The 21,855-nt window shown below is 38.1% G+C and overlaps 1 protein-coding gene across 1 annotated transcript in view; it reads left to right on the top strand.

Moving 5' to 3' along the window:
- LOC134790786 (neuroligin-1-like) overlaps positions 1 to 21,855 on the top strand; it is an 88,544-nt gene that overhangs the window by 53,750 nt on the left and 12,939 nt on the right. The window contains exons 2-6 of the mRNA XM_063761720.1: positions 10,894 to 10,952; positions 11,133 to 11,477; positions 11,953 to 12,170; positions 18,177 to 18,332; positions 21,346 to 21,534. Of these exons, the coding sequence (XP_063617790.1) occupies positions 11,287 to 11,477; positions 11,953 to 12,170; positions 18,177 to 18,332; positions 21,346 to 21,534 (754 nt within the window). The 5' untranslated portion in view covers positions 10,894 to 10,952; positions 11,133 to 11,286. The remainder of the gene's footprint in view (positions 1 to 10,893; positions 10,953 to 11,132; positions 11,478 to 11,952; positions 12,171 to 18,176; positions 18,333 to 21,345; positions 21,535 to 21,855) is intronic.

Raw genomic sequence — 21,855 nt, 5'->3', positions numbered from 1 at the left:
CATTTTGTGTTGTGTCTTTAAATTGGAATTTCGTGTTACGTGAGAATTAGGAGAACTAAGCTGAAATGAGCATTAAAGTAGTAAAGTATATTGTAAATTATGAGTAATTGTTGTGATAAGATTATGAGGTGTGATTTCGTATTGATATTATTATTTAATATTGAAATGTTAAAATAATTAGCAATAAAATTAAACGTATTAAATAATTATAACTACGTATAGACTAGTCGCCATCAGATATATCGGAGTGGCCAAGGTGCTCCAAAATATTTGGACATGCACTCTAACGTCTTGATGATAAAGGTTTTCTTCATATATCTGTAAGCGACTGTACCTAAGTGTGATTTTGGTTTATATTTAGTGGCTTTATTTGCAGCAGTGCTTAGTTTAAATCGGAGTACAAGCCGCAGAAATGCACTGTTTATATTGGTACCTATATACTTCTTGGCAATGGAGAATACAATACAGAGACAGATATATTTTCAACGCCAAACAGATGTGCCTTAAATTGACACAGTTTAATTTATAACATAAAATAGATATTGAACGCGATGTAATACCGGAGGGCCTAAAAGTCGGGCACAATGGCGAGGTCGGCGAGTTAATCTAGTTTGTTCGCCGGCTGAGGCGAGGGTGCTCGAGCGCCAAGAGGCCCAGCACAAATAGCCCCCCCACATTTCTTCGAACAGACCACTCGAGGAGACAGCCGATATCGCTCGAGCTCTCCACCTTTATGAGACAGGTACCGGAAAACCTGTGTCACCGCACCCGTTCTGGCGTTTCATTACCAGTTTTTTTACGGTTCAATTCGGTTTACTGCCCAAGTTAAAAAATTGCCAATATGTAGGTATTTTAATTTTAATTTGGTACGTGACAAATACTGTCAACTTGTGCGCGGCAACACGAACAACATTAATTAGTCGTTACATTGTATTAGAGCAGCGCAGTGGCAGTAAAGTGGCGATTACATTGGGCCATCTGCAATGCAAGATGCGGGTGCACCTTAAGAAGGAATAAACATCTGAATATTTTCAGAAGCTACCTACAAACACATCGGCAGTTCAAAATCAAGTAGTTCGAAACCTTTCACTAACTAATTTCAAAAGTACAGTCCCATCTGGAAGAAATCATGAAACTTGTCATGCACATATCTTATGTGTAACAACACGCCAAATGGTTAACGGAAACAACAAGACACGATAAATGTCATTTTTAATAATAAATTATTTTCACCATATTGTCATTCTTAACCGAACACTAGCTTTCATAACTTTATATCTATTAGAGCTACATACCTATAAGAGAGTATATCTCAATGGGCGTGACATTTTGGTTTTGATTAATTGCAGTTCATTTCAACATCCATTCTCGAAAGTCCTAATGATATATCGTTCGTACCCAAATACGATATGAGAGACTGATGGGTTGGAATGAAAGTGCTTCGAATGTCAAATATTATGGAACGTATTTTCACAGTCAATCTTAGGCAATTTTTTTTTTCATTAGCCTATAGGAGTGTCCCACTGCTGGGCAAAGGCCTCCCCTCTTTCCCGCCATTTGGTCCTATCCGATTCACACCCCCCGCCACTCTTTACAAAATGTGTCAAGGTCGTCCCGCCATCTCCGTTTTGGTCTTCCTCTGCCCCGAGATCCATCCTGTGGTACCCAGTCTGTAGCTAATTTGGTCCAGCGCTCCGGGTGCATTCGGCAGATGTGCCCTGCCCAGTCCCACTTTAGCTTGGGCAATATCTACGATTTTTCCATTTGTTTCAATAAAATTTGTCCGACTAAACGCTAGGAGCCGTAATAGCATACCTATTAATAATAATTAATTAATTCAGTACGTCATGAAGCATCATTGTCAGGATTTTGCAAGGAAACTGTATGTGACTGAAACTTGAAATAATTTTGTGATTGCGTAGTTTCGTTACCACTGGACTCCATTATTTTGATAATCGTCTGCTAAATGCAGGCTGGCCGGTATTACAGTGAGATTGGGAGCCGTATTAAAATTATAAAATTTGTGATGGTTTTGATATACATATAAAGGCCCCAGTACACAATGGGCCATCGCCGGCCACTCCAAGGGACGCAGCCATGCGGTAGAATGAGATAGCAATATCACTTGCTCCCTCTAACGCATAAATGCGTCCCTTGGAGTGGCCGGCGATGGCCCATTGTGTACTGGGGCTGGGGGATATGATACAATCGCCCACGTTTATTGGTGCGCCTCAAATGCGAGTCATGTCATAAAGCATCACGTCACGTCACAAGAGTTGCGCAGTGGGGTGCGCCAAAGTTCATATAAAATTACAAATTCGATTATTGAAACTCCGAAAATGTATCTCATACAATTTTACATCCTAATGATCATTATACATTTTCATTATAAACAATACTCATTGGAACTTCGAATTTATTATGTTCATAATGTTATTCTACATAAATATCTCTATTACTAAAATGTATGCATATATTATTACTCGATATATTTGATTTTATTTATAGCAGCATGCACCTGCAATAATAAATTCAAAATAAGAAAAAAAAAGACAAAAATAAACAGAAAAGTAGGTCAAGTCAGGTTAAAATCCTGCCAGAAAGGTGGGTTAGGTAAGGTTAGAATTGCGACCCTCACAGAACCGAAATGCTGCCAGAAAGGTGGGTTAGGTTAGGTTAGAACTGCGACCCTCATAGAACCGAAATGCTGCCAGAAAGGTGGGTTAGGTTAGGTTAGAACTGCGACCCTCACAGAAACGAAATGCTGCCAGAAAGGTGGGTTAGGTTAGGTTAGAACTGTGACCCTCACAGGACCGAAATGCTGCCAGAATGGTGGGTTAGGTTAGGTTAGAACTGCGACCCTCACATAACCGAAATGCTGCCAGAAAGGTGGGTTAGGTTAGGTTAGACCTGCGACCCTCACAGACCGAAATGCTGCCAGAATGGTGGGTTAGGTTAGAACTGCGACCCTCACAGAACTGAAATGCTGCCAGAAAGGTGGGTTAGGTTAGGTTAGAACTGCGAACCTCACAGAACCGAAATCCTGTGACCCTCACAGTGAGCGAGCGTAGCGAGAGCAAATGCTCCCTTAGTCTTCGAGAAATTCTTACAAATACAACACATTACAACATACAACACATTATAACATTATGGGCACAGATACATTCTCAGTGACAACATTATGAGTAAAAAAAACGGAATATGTATCGTTATGAATAACGTAGGTAGTAAGTAGTACAAAAAACTATTAAAAAAATATATGAGAAACAATTTTCGGAGAAATGATGATTATGACTACAAGGCGGTATTATTAGAAATATTCGAATAATAAATTGTATATGAGCCAATATGGACCCTGCGCAGTGTGGTGGAGGATGCATCACAGTGGGCGACACAAGTCACCAACCAAAGTTGCGCTGCCGTCACTGGTGTGAAAAAAGCCTAAATGCAAGCTCTTTAAATACTAAAACAATTTATAAGTAACTTCAAAGTCAACTTATCTCTAAGTGTTAGGAGTTACCTGATTTGTTTGTATTATGAATAATTGAATACTATGGTATGAATGTTCCTATCTGTATGAAGTACATTTGTCAAGTGATTTCTAATTTATGAGAACCGATCGTTTTGGTAAAACGTGGTATTATAGTTTTTTTATTCTAAAAAAATTAAAAGTTTTGAAAAAACATTTGCTTTCTAAGAAATTATACAACCAAATGAGTACCACTCAAGTGTCAATTTCTATCCTCTTATTAGGTATTAAGTAGGTATTATGTAATACGTACCCAAGTCTCTGTTTTCGCAATGTGAGGAGTTATTGTTTCGAGGTTGAGCCAACACGTTTTAGTCGCAAATTAAAGTCACACAAAACGAACCATACGTTGGTGAAGTACTAAAACACAATAGATGCCGTTAAGCCAGCATGAATGTTAAGCCATTCTCCACGACGATTAACTTTCAGCGCACTTCTGACTACCCACTGGGGATTAAGGTCGTGAGTCCGTTATTTATCGACTAGAAAGAAAAAATCAGGGCAAAGACATTCTGAAGCTTTCGTAATAATTCTAAATTTGATAAAATAGCAGATATAACCCAGTTTGATAATATATTGCTTTTTAGTAAGTTACAGAAGACGTTCTATAACGTGATAAGTTTATTAAAGGTATAAAATTTTGAAATTTTTAGCAGACACCTCGTTGCGGAAGCGGACCCCGTCACAGTACGGGACAAACGCTAGGAGGATGATGACCTCGTTAACTACTTTACCAAGACTAAATAACTGAAAAGATGTCATGTCATTCAAAAATAACTTGAGTTATAAATCAAACAGGTAGGCTTGACTTAATTAAAACCATTGACTAAGTGAGGCTACTTTACCGAAAAGCGCAATAAAGTGTGATTAGCAATTTAGATTGGAGTAAATAGGTTATGTCTCAAGTGTAATGGGTGTGGAGTTGATCGGGTGTCGCGGTGGAAGACGAGATCGGGACATTACGACTTTGCGGCGGCAGTTGTGATTGATGACGCCAATTCGCCACTTGTCCGGGCCCGCGACGCGCGTCGCTTACCGGCCGGCTCCGCCCGCACTCGTGCCGACAAACTGCGAGGATTTTTCAGTCTATTTATTTACAAGGGGTACGAACTGTTAACTTGAACACGTTAGTATATTAAACAATTTTTTTAATCCATTATAATTTTAATTCTAGAGTTTAGTTAAAACACCTGCACTTGTGATAAATGCATAATTGCTGATCCAGCGTTACTGCTGCAGCATTGCAGCAACGGGAAACGGGCGAGATCACTGTCATTATCGGTGTACTTGTATAAAAGTAAATGACGAATTGAACGTTCTAATCGAGATACGAACGTTCTAGTCACATAGCATATGTGACGTAACCTTAACGTTATACGAGTAATATGTTGAAAAACAGCTCTACTTAAATATAATATCAGATCTAGTAAAGATAAACATGACTGTGCTGTGTAGATAAAAAGAAACTGAAATTATTCAACGGCTGATTTTCTTGAATTTTAGGTAGGTATATTATGGATATTTTTTATCAACTCAGTAAAAAAATAAAGAGAACACTTCAATATAAGTACGTCACTTATATAACAGGGCTTAGGTATGCTTACACTTATACATATAACAGGGCTTAGGGTAGTCGATTAGGACTAAAAAATCTTATCGAGGTTTGAATTTCAGTTTTGACCCTACTCACCCCATTTTACGGTATTTATAATTTTAAGTATTCTAACTATACCTACTTACCTACACAAATAAAAACTTTTACAAAAAAAAGAAAACCGACTTCAAAAAGGATAAAATAAAATATAATCCGTTTTTAAGTATATGCGTTACTAACTGATATGTTTGAAGTCGGTGCCAAGCCAAATTTGAAGCATACCATGATTTTAGGGCGATCCGATAACAATGTGGCTATATGTATGTACCTACGTTGGATTGCCTTACACGATAGCAATGATCATACTTTCTGTAGATACCTAAGAACCCACTGTCAATCCACCTTGGCGCAGTCCGTACTATGTTTGTCGGTACTAGTATAAAACCAATGCGATTGCCGATATGTTTTTTAAAGAGCAATTTTTACTAATTTTCGAACTGTTGGGATTGGGACTGAGTTATATCCCGCCTCTTATCCAGAGAACTCAATTTCAAAATATAAAACAATTCAAGAACCATCTACAGGGCTTTAACCTGCATGGCAAATTTCACCAGTTTACATGGCAGTTGTTTAGCTGAAAAGGTGACAAAGAGACAGACAGAATTACTTTCACTATTATAAGACCTATTAGTACAGTTGTAATGTGATTTATAGATATAAAGCTGATTATTTTTGACCGGTATTGTTACTATTTGTCTTGGCACCGACTTCAAACATATCAGTTAGTAACGCATATACTTAAAAACGGATTATATTTTATTTTATCCTTTTTGAAGTCGGTTTCCTTTTTTTGTAAATGTTTTTATTTTTCCATTTTTAATTGTAAGGCATTGTTAACAGCTTATGAGTGACGCGTGACGCATAAATGAAAATAATAATGATGCGTATCACTAAATTCGTAATCATTCCTGTCACTACAGTGCACAAATACAAAATCCATCCTCCGCCCCGCCACTGACCCAATCCCTCAACCCCCAGATCACTCAACCTCACAGCACATCAACCCCTGATCACGGAACCCCTCGACCCTGAAGCTTGAACCACCAACTCTTCAACCGCCATTTCCCGACTCCTCAGTAGCCTTACCATAAGTCTAACACTGACATATTCGCTAGCGTGTGCGTAACTTACTTTTTATGCGTCTCGCTCGTACTGGCATCCTATTAGTGCGAGCGAGATGTATAGAAAGTAAGTTACGAAGACGTTAGCGAATATGTAGTGCCAAACTCGTGTTAAGCCTACAGTTGTACTTCATCAAATGGGTTATTAACGGGAGGAAATGTTTGAGTTACTATAAAAAACAACGATGTCGCCATACTCGTACCTTTAAAAATTGAGGAGTTCCCTCATTTTCTTATGAATTCCGTCACCAGATTATAACCAACAATATTATGGGAACACCTTGGAGGTAACTTCGTTCAAACAAAAAAATAATTACTCAAATCGGACCACGGGTTCCGGAGTAATCTACACTTATAAAATCATCATCATTTATCATCAACAATCATCATCATCAGGTCCACTCCATCAAATTAGTGGTTTTCAAGAGGAAATGCTTGATTTGCTTAAGACAATACCCAAATCACCATACATGTGCCTTTAAAAATTGAGGAGTTCCCTCAATTCTTCACGGATCCCATCATCAGAACAGCACCAGATTAATGTGGGGCGCTCTTGGAGGCAGTTCCCTTCAAACACAAAAATAATTGCTCAAATCGGACCACGGGTCTCGGAATAATCGCTGAACGTCGTACATTTTAAGAAATCGTCATTCATGATTATCATCAAAACAATCATCATCATCAGGTCCACTTCATCAAATTGGTAGTTTACGAGAGAAAATGCTCGAGTTGCTTAAGAAAACACCCAAATCACCCTACATGTGCATTTAAAAATTGAGGAGTTCCCTCAATTCCTCATGGATCCCATCATCAGAACAGCTCCAGATTAATGTGGGACCACCTTGGAAGTACCTTCTTTCGAACAAAAAAAGAATTACTCAAATCAGCCCACGGGTCTCGGAGTAATCGATGAACATACATAAAAAAAAAAACATAGCCACAACCGAATACAGAACCTCCTCCGTCTATGAAATTGAAGTCGGTTAAAAATAGCAAGTGAGTCACAAGCACTACCTAATAACATAACATAATTATAATTAATAGAAATACTAGGCTCTCGTTTCCTCTGTACGTAATTACGTAGAGTATTAACTGAATCAAAAGAAGAGTATTTATTTCATAAAACAAAAGCTCGGCTCAGCAGTTTTTGCGAAATTGCAGAAGCTTGTAGTAGTATTATATAGGTATACCCACCTATATAATTAAGCAAGTATCTGAAACAACCCTCTAGAATTAAATGTTGTACGCTTTAATCTAATTGCTTACCGTGTAGCGCTTTTGTAATGAAACCTTCAAGTCAGATAATGAGTTCTTTTGGTATTTATCAATTTCTACGCAGGTAATAGGTATATACGCGATGTAATTTCACCGAGTAAGCATACCTATAAATTAATTAACACTTTGTCAGCACCTGCTCTGCACGTTTCACAATGTACTAGAGTTAATCCAACTTTACACGTTCGCAAGAGACACAAACTTTCCTAACAAATTGGGACACACAATCAGATGTGTCGAGGGTCGGTGTTCACATTGTATTATTAGAATGAGATCGGAGTTACTTAGGTAATCACTACACAAACTTTGTGTTCGTACGGTGTAATATATCAGCGTGTTGAGCATTAGAGCATGTAATGGTGATAATGTAGTGAATGAAGTTTAAGACGGCAACATTTATGCAAAGCGGTTGAATGGGCAAGCGATCGATCACAGAGCGCGGCTGGCGCCGGGCGCGAGCTCGGCAGAACGCGTTATCTCCAGCAAGGCGACGTGTGGGTGCCACGCGCAGCTCGATCACGCTTAAAAAGATTAACATGTTACCCGCAGATTGATGTTTCCCAAAACTGACGGCTGAGATTTATTACAAAAATATTACACGCCATTCAATTAATACACAGTAAATCTGGCCCTACCAGCTTTCCGAGTGCGTAGGTACCTACCACAGCGGGAACGGCTCACGATCTATTGGTGCTCGAAATTAGCCATCACAGTCGTCTCATTACGGCTCGGCCACGACATTGAACGACTTGAGACGGCGGTAGCGATAACCATAACCATAGGTTGGAGCGAGACACAGCGATCGGACCTTTCCCACCTATGGTTGTCGCTGCCGCCGTCGCAAGTCGCTCAATCTCGTGGCCGAGCCGTTAGGCATCGCTCTCGTACTTTTTGGTGCGCGTGAGATGACAAATGATACGACTCAAGGGCTTAGTTAATAGTAGGTACTCTAAGGTGTTGGTACCTTGATTTGTTAGGGAGATCGTTCTTTATTTGTCATGTCTTCAGAATCTACGCAGTAACGTAGGCAGCAAATTTTTCAAGTTGTACAAACTCAGTATCTTTTGGGTACTAAATTGTCATTTTATGTGTAGGTACCAGGGAGCATGACATGACAAAGGATGCGGCATTGCTTAAACCCCTAAAAACAATAAATCTACAAACCTTTCAAGATGAAATGTCCTCCATAATGACCTCATTTTAGATATTTCGAGAGCACTTCTGTGCCGCGCTTATTCTTTCGGATGTCCGCAACAAAGCCCGACCATTTTCATATGCAAATTAATGGCACTAATTAAAAAGGTTTCCACTGAATTATTTATGGCATAACAACACCTTGACATTATTAATTTGAAAATATTATTACGCTCTGTATTTTTGTCTGTTGTGGACAAAAAATAGCAGACTAAGTACGATTTTCTTTTGATAGATATGATAGGTAGGTAGGTACGTAAATTACAAATTATTGCCACGCATCAGTGCTGCTTGTAGTAGGAAATGGTATTTATACTTAAGCTACCAACATTTGATTAGCATGAAATACTTATGTCCAAAGTTAGCAAGAAATTTAAAGCAACCGACAAAATTACGTTACCTAACTACATAGGTACTTAACATCAAACATTTGGAACGCGAGGCCGTTCCCTGCCGTAACTTCATCAGTCACCGTATGTCGGTAGGTCTAAAAAAGTTACGCACCGCTATAATTGCTATGTTTATTCAAATATTTAATAAACGTTCTTTCATAACCGTATCACTGTATTTGTATCATTAAATTAAACTCATGTTTTGACGAGACATCAAGGTCTGTGATGGGAAATGAGGGACAATCACAAAGCTCTTGCGTGTCATGGCTGTGATTGATGTCCGTCCCGGCTCTTTGTAAGTCGCTTGCGCAACTGAATAGGGTAGGCGTGCGGAAACATTCATGAATACCTAGGTTCTAGACACATGTGCATAGCATATAGTGTTAAATAATCCTTAAAGAAATGTTCAGATGTTTTAACAGGTTGTTAGTGAGGTTGCGTCTTTATAAAAAAAATACCTAGTTACTTATTATAATACTTTTATGTCGAATTTAAAAGTAGTCACATTGGACGCCAGAGGCCACTTGAAAAGCTTACTTGAAATGTTCGTGTTGTCATTGTCTGGAACTTAATCAAATACAAGTACCAAGTAAAGTTGACGAAATACAAAGTGAGTCGATCTTGTTCAAACTTCGAGAGATCGGCTCACCTTATATTTCGTCAACCTTAAATATCTAAGCTTGAGTGATAATTATATTCGTCGTGGAAAATTTTAGCAAATTAAGATTCGTTCGAGTTTCGTAGTGGAGAGGAATCGGATTGATACCGCGGGAGGTAACGTTGCTCATCTAGTTGACAAACGCTTTTAATTTTAACTCTAATTGCAAGGGGCGTACAGTAAAATTTGTCAAGTTTTGTTGGGCCGTATTTTGCCAGAGGTTACAACAAAGATTGCAAATTTCATTTACAACTCCGGCGTTGTTGTCGTGTTTGTGTTTCATTTGAAATCAGATGTATACCTATTTAATTAGTATAAAATTATCCGAATGTGCATAATTCAGATTAAATAAAATTTAAATGACATTAGAACCTTCAGAATAGGTTAGGTAAAATAAATTTCACGTTTCGATCTGTTTCCAATATGACACTCACAAATCAGTGTTATTCAGTAAGTCAGTGGCATTCTAATAATCCAATTTAGGTACCTAAACTTGTCATTGGGATTCATGTTAAGATTTGTTTAACATGTAACACCTCTGGAGTTGCAGGCGTCTATAGGCTTCGATGACTGCTTACCATCAGGCGGGCCGTATGCTTGTTTGCCACCGATGTGATATTAAAAAAAAACATGTTGAGTAAACGACATACGCGCAATACCAAATGATTGCTTAAAAAACTGTCTTCAAGAATATCATGACATTCAAGACAGGGAACTGTTACCTATTTCAGATTTGTGATGATACGAATACCTACTTAACTATGAATTATGAATTCCGAATGAAGTAAGTAGTTCGACGCCGAATTCGCCGAAACACGCGGTCTTTTATAGAACACTATCCTATTATGCCGTTTACTGTATTCTTTCGATGTTACGTTCGTATATGATAGCAGATAACGTAGTTGTTACGTAGTAACTTAGTAATAAACGCTGACCCGGTAAGCCCGAGGGGAACGATTTTCAATATCGTTCACCAATGAACACATCTACTTAATTCTTTTCTTGTGTACATATACGGTTTTGTTTGCATGGCAAATACTTGTTAAATAAAAGAAATATATTTGTTTCAGGTAAAACCAATGGTTGACTCAATTGGGCCGATTTGCACCACGCCAAAAACATGAGACGGGTAAGTCGTTAAGATTTCTAGAAAACAATATTTCTCTGAACATGGTTACAATCTCTCTCAATCCTAATTAATTTAAGTATGTGTTTGTTAGCAAGAAAAAATTGATGATTGTTAAGGTTTATGGATAAAGTGGTTAGTATGGATTTAAACCATCAACGATGATTATTTCGATCTAAACAGTGGCCGCGGGCACGGGAGAAGGGTGTGTCAGGATGAGCATGCGCGTGGGGCGGTGCGCGAGCGCTTGCGCGCGGCGGCGGCGGGAGGCGTGACGCGCAGGTGCGGCGCGTCCCGTCCGCGCCCGCGCCCGTCCCGCGCCCGCCCCGTGCGCGTGATGCGAGCGGACCTCGCCGCGCTTCACGCGTGGCTCGTCTGCTGCGCGGCTGCGCTCTCCGCTCACAAATACAGCACGCGCGTCGTAAGGACTAAGTATGGCCCTCTGCGGGGAATCGTGGTGCACTCGCATCCGCAGGTCGAAGCTTATCTTGGAGTGCCATATGCCACACCACCACTTGGTAGCCTTAGGTGAGTTTAAGTTACTACGTTGTTTTGTTTGTTGTAATGTAGGTATTCTGAACATTGAGCATTTAAATATCTAAAGGCCGGATTCCACCAGTGTGCGGCACTGGGCGGCACAAGCATTTTTGTAATGAATATGCTTGTGGCGCACAGTGCCGCACACTGGTGGAATCCCGCCCTAAGATATTTACTTTTTTCAAGTAGGTAATCTTATAAATAGAAAATTTGTTAGATATAAGCCAGATTTGAATACAAAAGTAATTTCCATGGATTCTTAACAAATGGTGGCGCAAAGACGATTTCTTTACGATAATTATGTGTGAAATGGCTATGAATCATTTTACAATTTAAAAAAAAACAGTTTTTTCACATTTAGGTAGTTGATTTCAAGTAGTGGGATAGTACGACTACGACCTAAGCATACCTACTGAGACGATAAGGGGAGGTACAATGACACGCAACATGAGGTATTTATCGGCAGATACATGCCGCCGGTGACCCCATCCCAGTGGCGCACGACTCGGCTGGCAGACGCGTCGGGCCCGGCGTGCCCGCAGGTGCCGCCCGCCGCGACGCCGCGCGAGGAGGCGCTGCTGCTGCACCCGCGCGCGCGCATCCGGCAGCTCGAGCGCCTGCTGCCACTGCTGGCCAATCAGAGCGAGGACTGTCTCTACGTCAACATTTATGTTCCTGTGAATGGTACGGAATATTATTTAAGGTTTATTACAATCCAATCTCCAAAAAGTATCCAATCTCTTGAAAGATACGCCTCGTCTATTTTACGTGCGAGATGCTGTCGCAGCATAGGTACTCATGTTAGGTGTACAGATCACCTATTAAATACAGTATTGGAGCTGTATTTGTACCGAACCTATAAGTAACCAAGTTGCTTGTTTTTAAGGTTCCGTATCTCAGAAGGAAAAATCGGAATCCTTATATACTGATCACTTTGTTGTCCGTCCGTCTGTCGGTCTGTCTGCCAGACCTTTTATCTCGGGAACGCGTATCGAGTTGAAATTAAATCTATATACTCTGCCCTGCTAAGATAAAGAGCGCTATCTCAAAAGAAAATTCATTGCTAACTTATACTTTAATTTCTATTACTGAGAATTCAATTTTCAAAATCATTTGTTTTTGAGATAGCGCTATTCGGCTTAGGAGAGAGTACTCAAGTCTCCACTTCCTTAAAGCTGTAAAAAATCAAACTTCTAAGTTAACGTAAAAAAAGAAACGAACGTGTATGCCGCTAAAAACGACGCTCTCACGGGAATCAAAATGTATTGGGTACTTCCCGTTGACCTAGAACTATGAAATTAAGCAAGAAATATCGTCTTACACTACAAGTACAGGAAAAAATCTAACTCGCAATTGTTCGTTTTTTTTTTATATTGAAAGGTAGCACTGATCTGAATTGTAAGCATATCTGTGTTCGAAGAATCTAATGAAAATTGTTAATAAAGTTTCAAATTTCACCCAATAGGCAGAAGTTGCGAATAAAAGGAATTAAAATCGTGTTTATCAAGAAAGGGGTATTGAAACGCTCGCTTATCAAGTATTAAAGAGGATTCATTGTTAACTTTGCTGAAACGCGGTGCGGCGATGCGTAAACACAGACTTCAGAATTTGTTATTGTATCGATTACTGCTCTGGAACGTATAACTCGGGATTGGGCCATGACGCGACACGCTACCGAGGCTGTTGAAAACTTGGAAAATAAGAGCCGCAAGGCGTTAAGATCAATGTATGCAACGCACGGCTACCCATAGAATTTTATACGAATAAGTTGCCGTCTTTTATCGTGTAATTTTCAACTGCAGGTGAAAGTGCGTGCAAGAACCGCTTTTTTATGAAATACCAATATGCGCGTTTCTTTGTTAGATAGATAGCAATTACATATGACGCAAAACTCTGCGTAGGGGTCGTCACTACCACTATCCATCACAATCTGGGGGTCTACTGCGAAAGAAGAAAATCGAAATGTCGTTATCTAACCTCTCTATCACTCTTGCATATTCGAGCGATGAAGAGGCAGATAACTAAATTTCGATTTCCACGTTTGCCAGTAGGCTAGGCCGTAGGTTAACAAACGGCCTTGATGCATCAATGTCATATTTTATTGTCTGTGAAAACTTGTCAAAAAACAGTTTGAGGCACAGTATGTATAAGTTACTCTGTGGTTTACTAGCTAGCTTAGCTGCACTCTGGCGGCAGAACATTACAGTAATACCTCTATGGAAGTGCGAACACTGAAAGATATAAACGCGTTTAAGCGTTTATTTGTTTTATTATGCAATAAACTCCACGAGTGCCAACGTGAACATTCTTACTTTATAATTCACCCAAGATCTGTTTTAATGAGTGTTTTAATGAGCTTATTATACGCAGATTCCTTTTCTGTCACCTGTTGTTTAGAGTGGAACAATAATAAAGCATAATGGGCCTGACGTCGTTTGTTGACGAGTTATGGTGATGATGGCCGGCGAGCGATCGTTAATCTGTGCTGGGTGCTTGTGCTTTATTCAGTTTATTTCCCCGCTAATTCACCGTCCGTTAACCAAACTAATATGCACGGATTTGCGAATATCTGTACTAATGTCAGTATTTTTCGGCGTATATACGTACACCGTAAACAATTCTGAACCTAGTAACAACACGGCTACATCTATTAGAATTTTCGTTATTCGGATACTTGTAATTGCTTGTGATTGGGGTTTAATTATGTGGGGTGGGTTTTGCTGTCATTGTATACCGGGTGTGGCCTGTAACATGAGCAAAAAATTTAACTGTAGGCTGTACTCCTCATACTGACCAACATTTGTTCAGCGACTTTTAAAAATAACTTGTGGTTTGATTTTTAATACACTTTTAAGTTTATTCTAAGACGCAATGTATTGCGAATTTTGTTATGTTTAAGGCGTGACAAGCAACGTCAATCACAATGATATGGCATGGCGATGGCGTCCATTGAAGATAATATTTATTTTGTATGAAAAATAGGGAGTCTAAATACTTCATAAGTTTTAAAAGTTGTTGAACAAAAGTGTCACGGTTTGAGGAGTACAATCTATGTTTTAATTCTTTGCTCGTGTTACAGGCCACACCCGGTATACCGTGGGGGTGCCTATAACATCAGCAAATATTTAAACTGTAGGCTGTACTCCTCAAACTGACCATTGTGTATTGATTTTTAGTACACTTTAAAGGTTTATTCTAAGACGCAATGTATTTTGTCTATGTAGGAGTACAATCTATGTTTTAATTTTTTGCTCTTATCGTGTAACAGGCCCCACTCGGTAAATATACTGTAACAATACAATCAAATGTCATGGTAAACTTAGATATATGTAGTATATAATAACTTCAACATAAAGTTATAAAAAAATATTTGAAATTCTCACAACTAGCCAACTTGTTTATTTTATTATACAGCTAACAAAAATGGTTGCCATTAACAAAAACAATTATTTGCCTTACTCGTCCGTGTTTGGGTCACCGACTTACATAAGTATGAGTACCAAATTTAACTCTATCGGTTTAGTAATTTTTAAGCAAACTAGCCGTGACAAACGGACATACAGACGAGCGAGTAATCCCTTTTAAGGATTCCGTTTTTTTTTTTTGAGGTATGGAAACCTAAAGCTAATAGAAAAATTAGGAAACTACTCTTAAGAAACGGCTTACCCGTCGTTAAGCTTAAGGCGGTTGGCGCTTACATCGCGTTGCACCGCATTAGTATATTAGTATTGGAGCGTCGTTAATAATAATAAGTAATAACAGCGTCAACGCCGACCGCCATAAGGTACCTTTACCCGTAGAACGTCACAATTAGGTACTTGGTGTTGTTCTAACCGCCAGAATTTAATAAGACATGTTCAAATTTATGAACTAACTCCTTTTTTTAGCCTTCCTTTAAAATAAAGATCTTTTAAAAACGTTAATGTTTTTCTGAGTGTGTAGTAATTTACTCATTAAAATTAAACTTACATATTATAAGCAGTGTTAAGAGCTCTCTGTTTCTATATGTTAATAATTAATGGTAATGTATTGTAAGCAGCAAGTTATAAATAATGGTAGAGTGATTTTTAGTTGAAGTTTAATTTTAAATGACGCTGAGTGGTTTGGATCTCTACTAATTTAGTTATGTATTTAAATCTCTAAGACATTTTTGTTTAAGCTTTATGTAGCTACTTAAAGCTTAAACAAAAATGTCTAAATGTACTTATATATTTTCTAATACAGTGGAACTTCTGTAACATGCCCAAAGAAATCGCCAAAAAACATGTTAAAATATCTAAACTAAAGACATTTAACACTACTAATAAGTAATAAGCGATACATACATATTGAACAAACATGAATTGGCATCATTCTCCTCTCCAGCCAACTATGTATTTAGTGTGTACTTCTTACAATTTATCCAGTCTGAGCTGATACCACTATGAGCCACAGTTCATATATAATGATATATACAGCATCGACTTAATGGTTAAATATATATTATATTTAGTTATGGACATTTGGGGCTTTGAAGGAATGAGAACAGCATTTTAACTAGTGTTAACACTGTTAACTAGGATTTCACCCTATATATCGAGTTTGTATGTAATACGGACTTCTCTAATTATAATGGGCTCAAACCAAAATCAATGTAAGTTTTCTTAAATATATTTTGTAACATTTTGTAAAACCTCACTTTATTTGTAGCCCATGTGTAACTTTAATGTGTAACTAAGTATATATCTACATACTCCTGCGACTCAACCTGCACGTTGATTTTTACCGTAAGCGTTTTTCAATAAAAAGATGTGTAGATTATTTATAATTTTTCTAATGCTAAAAGAACGAGGTATATATAGTACATGACTGCAATAAATGTACAAGTACATACTTATAAAAAATGGGTAATTTTGAGAGAGTCTCGCACAATCAACAAAGGTGGAAACGTCTCCGGCGGAAGGTATCGAGGCCTCAATTCCGTAGTGCATTGCAGTGCATCCCACCCCTGCAAGCAGTGCGGAAGTGAGGCTGAGACACCTTGTGGCGACACCTCAAGACAGCAGGAAGACGAACAGCGAGATTTGGTATCTTGGCTACTATTGGAAAGCAAGCTGAGATAAACAATGACATATGTGTAAGATTACTGAAATAAAACACCGGATGATAGCATCCGGCGATTACTTATATTAATGTATTTATTAAGTAATTTAATTTTTAATGCGTAATACATGATGGTACAAATGGCGGACTTAATGCCTTAAGGAGAATATAGAAAAAACTTCTATATTTTAAATTATATTTTTAACACCTAGTTTCTAAAATATATGTGGCTTTCTCTGATGGAAAGCCACATATTATTATTAAGAATTAAGAACACATTAAATTTATCTAGCCTAATAAGGTTTATTTTTGGAATGGTAAGAAATTTTAACGCATTCACTGCCAGGGGGCGTGGCCTAGGAACAAACTTATATGACGCTGAACGCACATGTGCGTTGGGGGCAGTGAATGTGTTAACAGGTTGTAAGCTACCTATTTACTTCAACATTTTGTACGTAAACGTAGCACCTAAATTATTGTAGAACTACCTATATTGCAAATTCGTAGACTATAACCTAATGAATTATATTGCTCCTTATAATTAGTTTTTAATTGAGGGCTGTCACTTGCAAATGGTGTTTCGATTTCGCTAACCGCACGTTCTTTCTTTTATGAGAAATTCGTTATTTTTCCTCAATCCCCGCTCACAATCTCCTTTTTCCCGATGCGAGTTTAATATTTCTTAGGATTAGAAAGAAATTACTTTGTCACCTGCGCGTTTATATAGTATATCTTACAATATCAGTTTACCGCCATCAAAGAGTCGCCGAAAGGGTACAAAGGCTTTTTATGGATGACTTGTTTTTGTTAGAAGAATACATTTCTTACCTTTCTCTCTTATTCTGATTTTGGAGGCTTGTTTGAAGCCCTTTTTACTCTAGCGGAAATCTAATAATATTGATGTTGACACATCTGTTCTTCATTCTTTTAATCTCCCTCGTTGGTGTAAATAATCCGTCCGAATCCGTGTGAATTGAATTTTTAATTATAAGGGAAAGGCCCGTATATTTAGTCAACCCTTGTTTTATTGATGAATACAAGTAGGTACTTACTGTAATGTACAGTGGCGTTAAAAAGTGCATGGATAGATGTCGACCGTAATGCCTTAATACATATTACCTGGTATTACGGTTGAAACATCTCCATGCACTTTTGAACGCCAGTGTACCTTAGAATATACCTGTGGAATGTAAAGTCAATAAAAACAATGATGACGTTTCATTATTGAATTCTAATGGCTAGTGCTTTGCGTTTATTTTGGGTTTAATTATAATGTATACCGAGACATGACTGATGCTTATGACAGTGATATTATAGTAAGTTTTAATAAGTAGGTAGCTGAGTGTTCACCTTTATTTATATACCATGATTATGGGCCATCCAACACTAGCGTCCTTTGACTGTCGGCGTCTAGTCAGCGCTAAGGAAAATCAGGAAAATAGCGGCGCAGTTGCGCCAACGTTGCGTCAAGCAGCAGTCATAGAGTTGACTAGACGCTGACACTCGGCAGACGCTAATGTGGGATGGCCTTAAGTTAACCAATGGTAGTTAAGTAAAAAAAATTAAGTTTTCTTAGCAAATGGGTGATATAAACATTCGAATTGCCAGGTGAAGGCGAGAGCGAGGGCGGAGGACTGCCATGCCTGGTGTTCGTGCATGGGGAGTCATATGAGTGGAGTTCGGGCAGCGCCTACGACGGAACCACGCTCGCGGCGCACGGGAACATCATTGTAGTCACTATCAACTTTAGATTAGGTGTATTGGGTAAGTGAACACCTTGACGTTTAGACTAAATAATTATTGGAGTAACTCGACAGGAGATACTTTAAATAATTGGTTATTTAGCATTTAACTTCTTAAGATATATATTAATGCTACCGCTAAAATGAGGATATTATAATTTATAAAAAATCGGCATTGCAAATCTATTTATACAACTTTTATAGGTAGGTATCAAATAAAATAGAAACATAAGTTTTCTAGCGTCTTATTTCTCAAATTATTACATCAAATTATGCAAGCATGAACAATGTATGATGAAAAAATACTTAAAGCCACTCTCGTGCACCGTACGGAGTATGAGTAACAGGAAATTCTTGCCTGAGACCTGAGAGGTATTATTTCGCGTTCCATTTGGTTGTCAATTCCAATACAGCTCTGCTTACGTGACCGTCACTTCCCATTTTGCTTTTGTTTGCAGCATTTAATATCATTGATAGGTATTGCTAGGACCTAGGAATATACCTAAATATTTTATTATACATATTTGTTTTATTAATTGAAGAAGTAGGTAAGTAAGGTAGGTTATTTTCTACACTGCTTAAAAATAAGGAGGAAACTTTTATTCCAAGAAGGAAATCTTTTTTAAATCAATTTTACCGAAATATGGCTGAACTATACTTACTTTGCGTTCCTCATTCCTTATGAAATAATGTAACTTATTCCTTACTAAATTTAAAGTATGTGTTTTAAAAGCTAGGGTAGCTTCAACAAAGCTGGTCGTTGGTTTCGAGTGTTAACAGACTTGTTTCTATTTTCCCTGTATTATCTTACAAACATTCACATTTTACACATTCTAGGTATCTTCAAAGCAAACCTTATTAATGAATAGGTTATTAGGTACCTACTAAACCGCTGAGATTCATCGTAGACCCCGTCTTCACTTATTCAATCAGTCTGTAATAAAAAAAAACCTTTCGGGATACCCCCCCCCCCCCCTCCAAGTAAAAAAAAAACCCAAACCCACCCAAACCCAAGTTTAAGTATGTAGATATACATACTTGTTGTAATTGGTCTAATGTCGGTTAAAAAGTACTCAATAAAGCTTTGTGTGCGCACTCGTCTTGTTTGAGAAGATTTTCAGTGGATTTCTTGGCGTAACTTTGTGGCATTAGTCATCAATCTGACGTATAAAGAGCCCATTTACGGCCTATTTGCTGCTTGAAGCTTTTTATAATAGCCATGAGTGGGTGAATCGAGGCTGCTCGAGTTGAAATGTTGAACGGGCTACTTTATTTAAGCTTGTTTCAAACATGGCTATAGTTCAGGTCTTCGTAACTTAGTAGTATTTACGTATACTGTAACAAACTGAAATATTTACAGAATTATAAACTTAAACTTTAAAGCTCGCCTTGAGTTCCATGTAGACATGTCGGAGTTATCGCTAAAATAAACGCTTAAAGTTTAGTTATTTAGTTAGAAATATATTTTGGAAAACCTTACGAAGCGTCTTACGTCTTACGCTGTCGCGAGTTTAACATTTTTTCCCCATCACAAAAAGTGCACAGCGCCGCTAAAGAAGTTTTCACTTCAAAAAACGTTTTCATCTACAAGCAATAATTGTTTAATTAAATAATATGTTCTTTGGAGTCCGAATAAGAATGAATGAGAGAATTTCAGGGTTCCGATTTGTAAGTATTTACTACGTGGTCGGTTGGTCGCTTTATCTCGTTCCATTATCTTTAGTCTGCGGTGTGATTTTAAAATGATACAGTGAAAGCTTTAGTCTTCTACCGTGGAAAATGTTCTTCGAGGCTTTATTTATTTTATCAACGCTGGAGCTACAAAACCCTTATCTTTAACAAATGAATGACTCTCAACGGCATTGAAATCCTTAATACAAAGGTTTTTTTGTCAACTTTCTGTAAGTGACAATAAAACAAGTAGATAGGTATCCTGTTTATTGACAGATATCTATTTAAATAAAATCTTGAATAAACTGCAACAGACGTTACCAGCTTAAGTAGTTCATCGCTTAGATCAAGAGTCATATCGAAGTATATTTTCATGACGTAAAATTTAATATGCAAAAGAACTAATTTAGTACCTATATTAATATTCTATTTTTGATATTAAAATTGAAGTTACACCAATTGAGAGATGGAAGAATGCAGCCTTTGAATGCGGTGACAATCGAAAATAGCGTGTCAGTATTTTTGTAAAATTTGAGTAAGAATAATGTGATCGTGTGTAAGGATCTGGATTGTCTTTGTCTGTTCGCATGAGTTAACATGCATGAGATGAAGGGTAAAATATATTTATTGGATGCAAATAGGTATGCTCATAGAAAATAGCATGTCTTTATATGCTGTATAGGTAAGTAGTATCTTACCGTATTAACGGGTACGGTCAGTTGTAATATGCACAATAAACATGTTACTCCATGTATTTAACTTAAATCTAAAGAGGTACTTTATATGTATTGCTAAAGTTAAACTTCATGAGAAATTGGACGCTAAATATGTACATACATAATATATGTTGACAACTCTTTGCATGACACTGACTTTGTGATATTGAACCACTTAACGGTGCAGTAGGTTGCCCTAGCAGAGTACCTATATAAAAAATCGTAACGCTTTTTTAGATCACAATACAATACCATAATTACCATACGGTTACCATTATTTTACTAGCATTCTTGAGGTGTTTTTCTACTAACTTTTTTGATTCTAAACCTGGTTTCTTGACTTTTGCTTGATAGAAAAAAATCATAAAGTTAGGTCTAAAATGCGCCTTAAAAATTTGTAACTTTTTTTACACGTAATCTAAAAATACGAAAATTGCTTCTAAAAATGCGCAATTTTATTTTTGATCGAAGTCATCGTCATCGATTACTTTTTTTTTTGTCAATCTTACAAAAAAATATCGCGATCCCGGGCATGCATATCCATCTCGCTCACGCTTACGCTTAGTGAGAGTGAGAGCAGAACCTTAATCCACGGGGCCTTTAAAACTACATATGTATATAACCATGTATATAAATTGTTGTTATCAGGTTTTTTAAAGACTGGTGCCAAGGGGTCGGCGCAGGGTAACTTCGGACTGATGGACCTAGTGGCGGGCCTGCATTGGTTGCGCGAGAACCTACCCGCGTTCGGTGGAGACCCGGAGCGAGTGACCCTCATGGGCCACGGGACGGGTGCGGCGCTTGCCAACTTCCTAGCAGTCTCGCCTGTGGCTCGAGGTGAGGAAGGAACTAATTTATTCGGTGAACATATGTTCAATCCGCGCGCGAAGGTATATCGTTCTCCCATGATTATCTTTCGCTAGCATATGCAGGTTGTAGGCGTGTGGAAGCTATAGTGTCGGAACGGAAGACAGATCTGAAGTGGATGAAGACATTGAAGCGCTTAGAATACCTAATACCTAGAGGTAGGGGTGAGAGTGAAACTCAGTCCCTCAAAGACGCGATGCTCTTTGTTTGAAAATCGAAGTGGATACATTGTCAACGTCATATTTCACATTGTCTATTGCCGTTATGACACAAGCTTCAATTAAAACAAAT

The sequence above is a fragment of the Cydia splendana genome, chromosome 5, assembly GCF_910591565.1.
Source record: "Cydia splendana chromosome 5, ilCydSple1.2, whole genome shotgun sequence".
Lineage (NCBI taxonomy): Eukaryota > Metazoa > Arthropoda > Insecta > Lepidoptera > Tortricidae > Cydia > Cydia splendana.
Note: the sequence above shows the minus strand (reverse complement) of the source record. Positions and strands in the feature narration are given on the sequence as shown.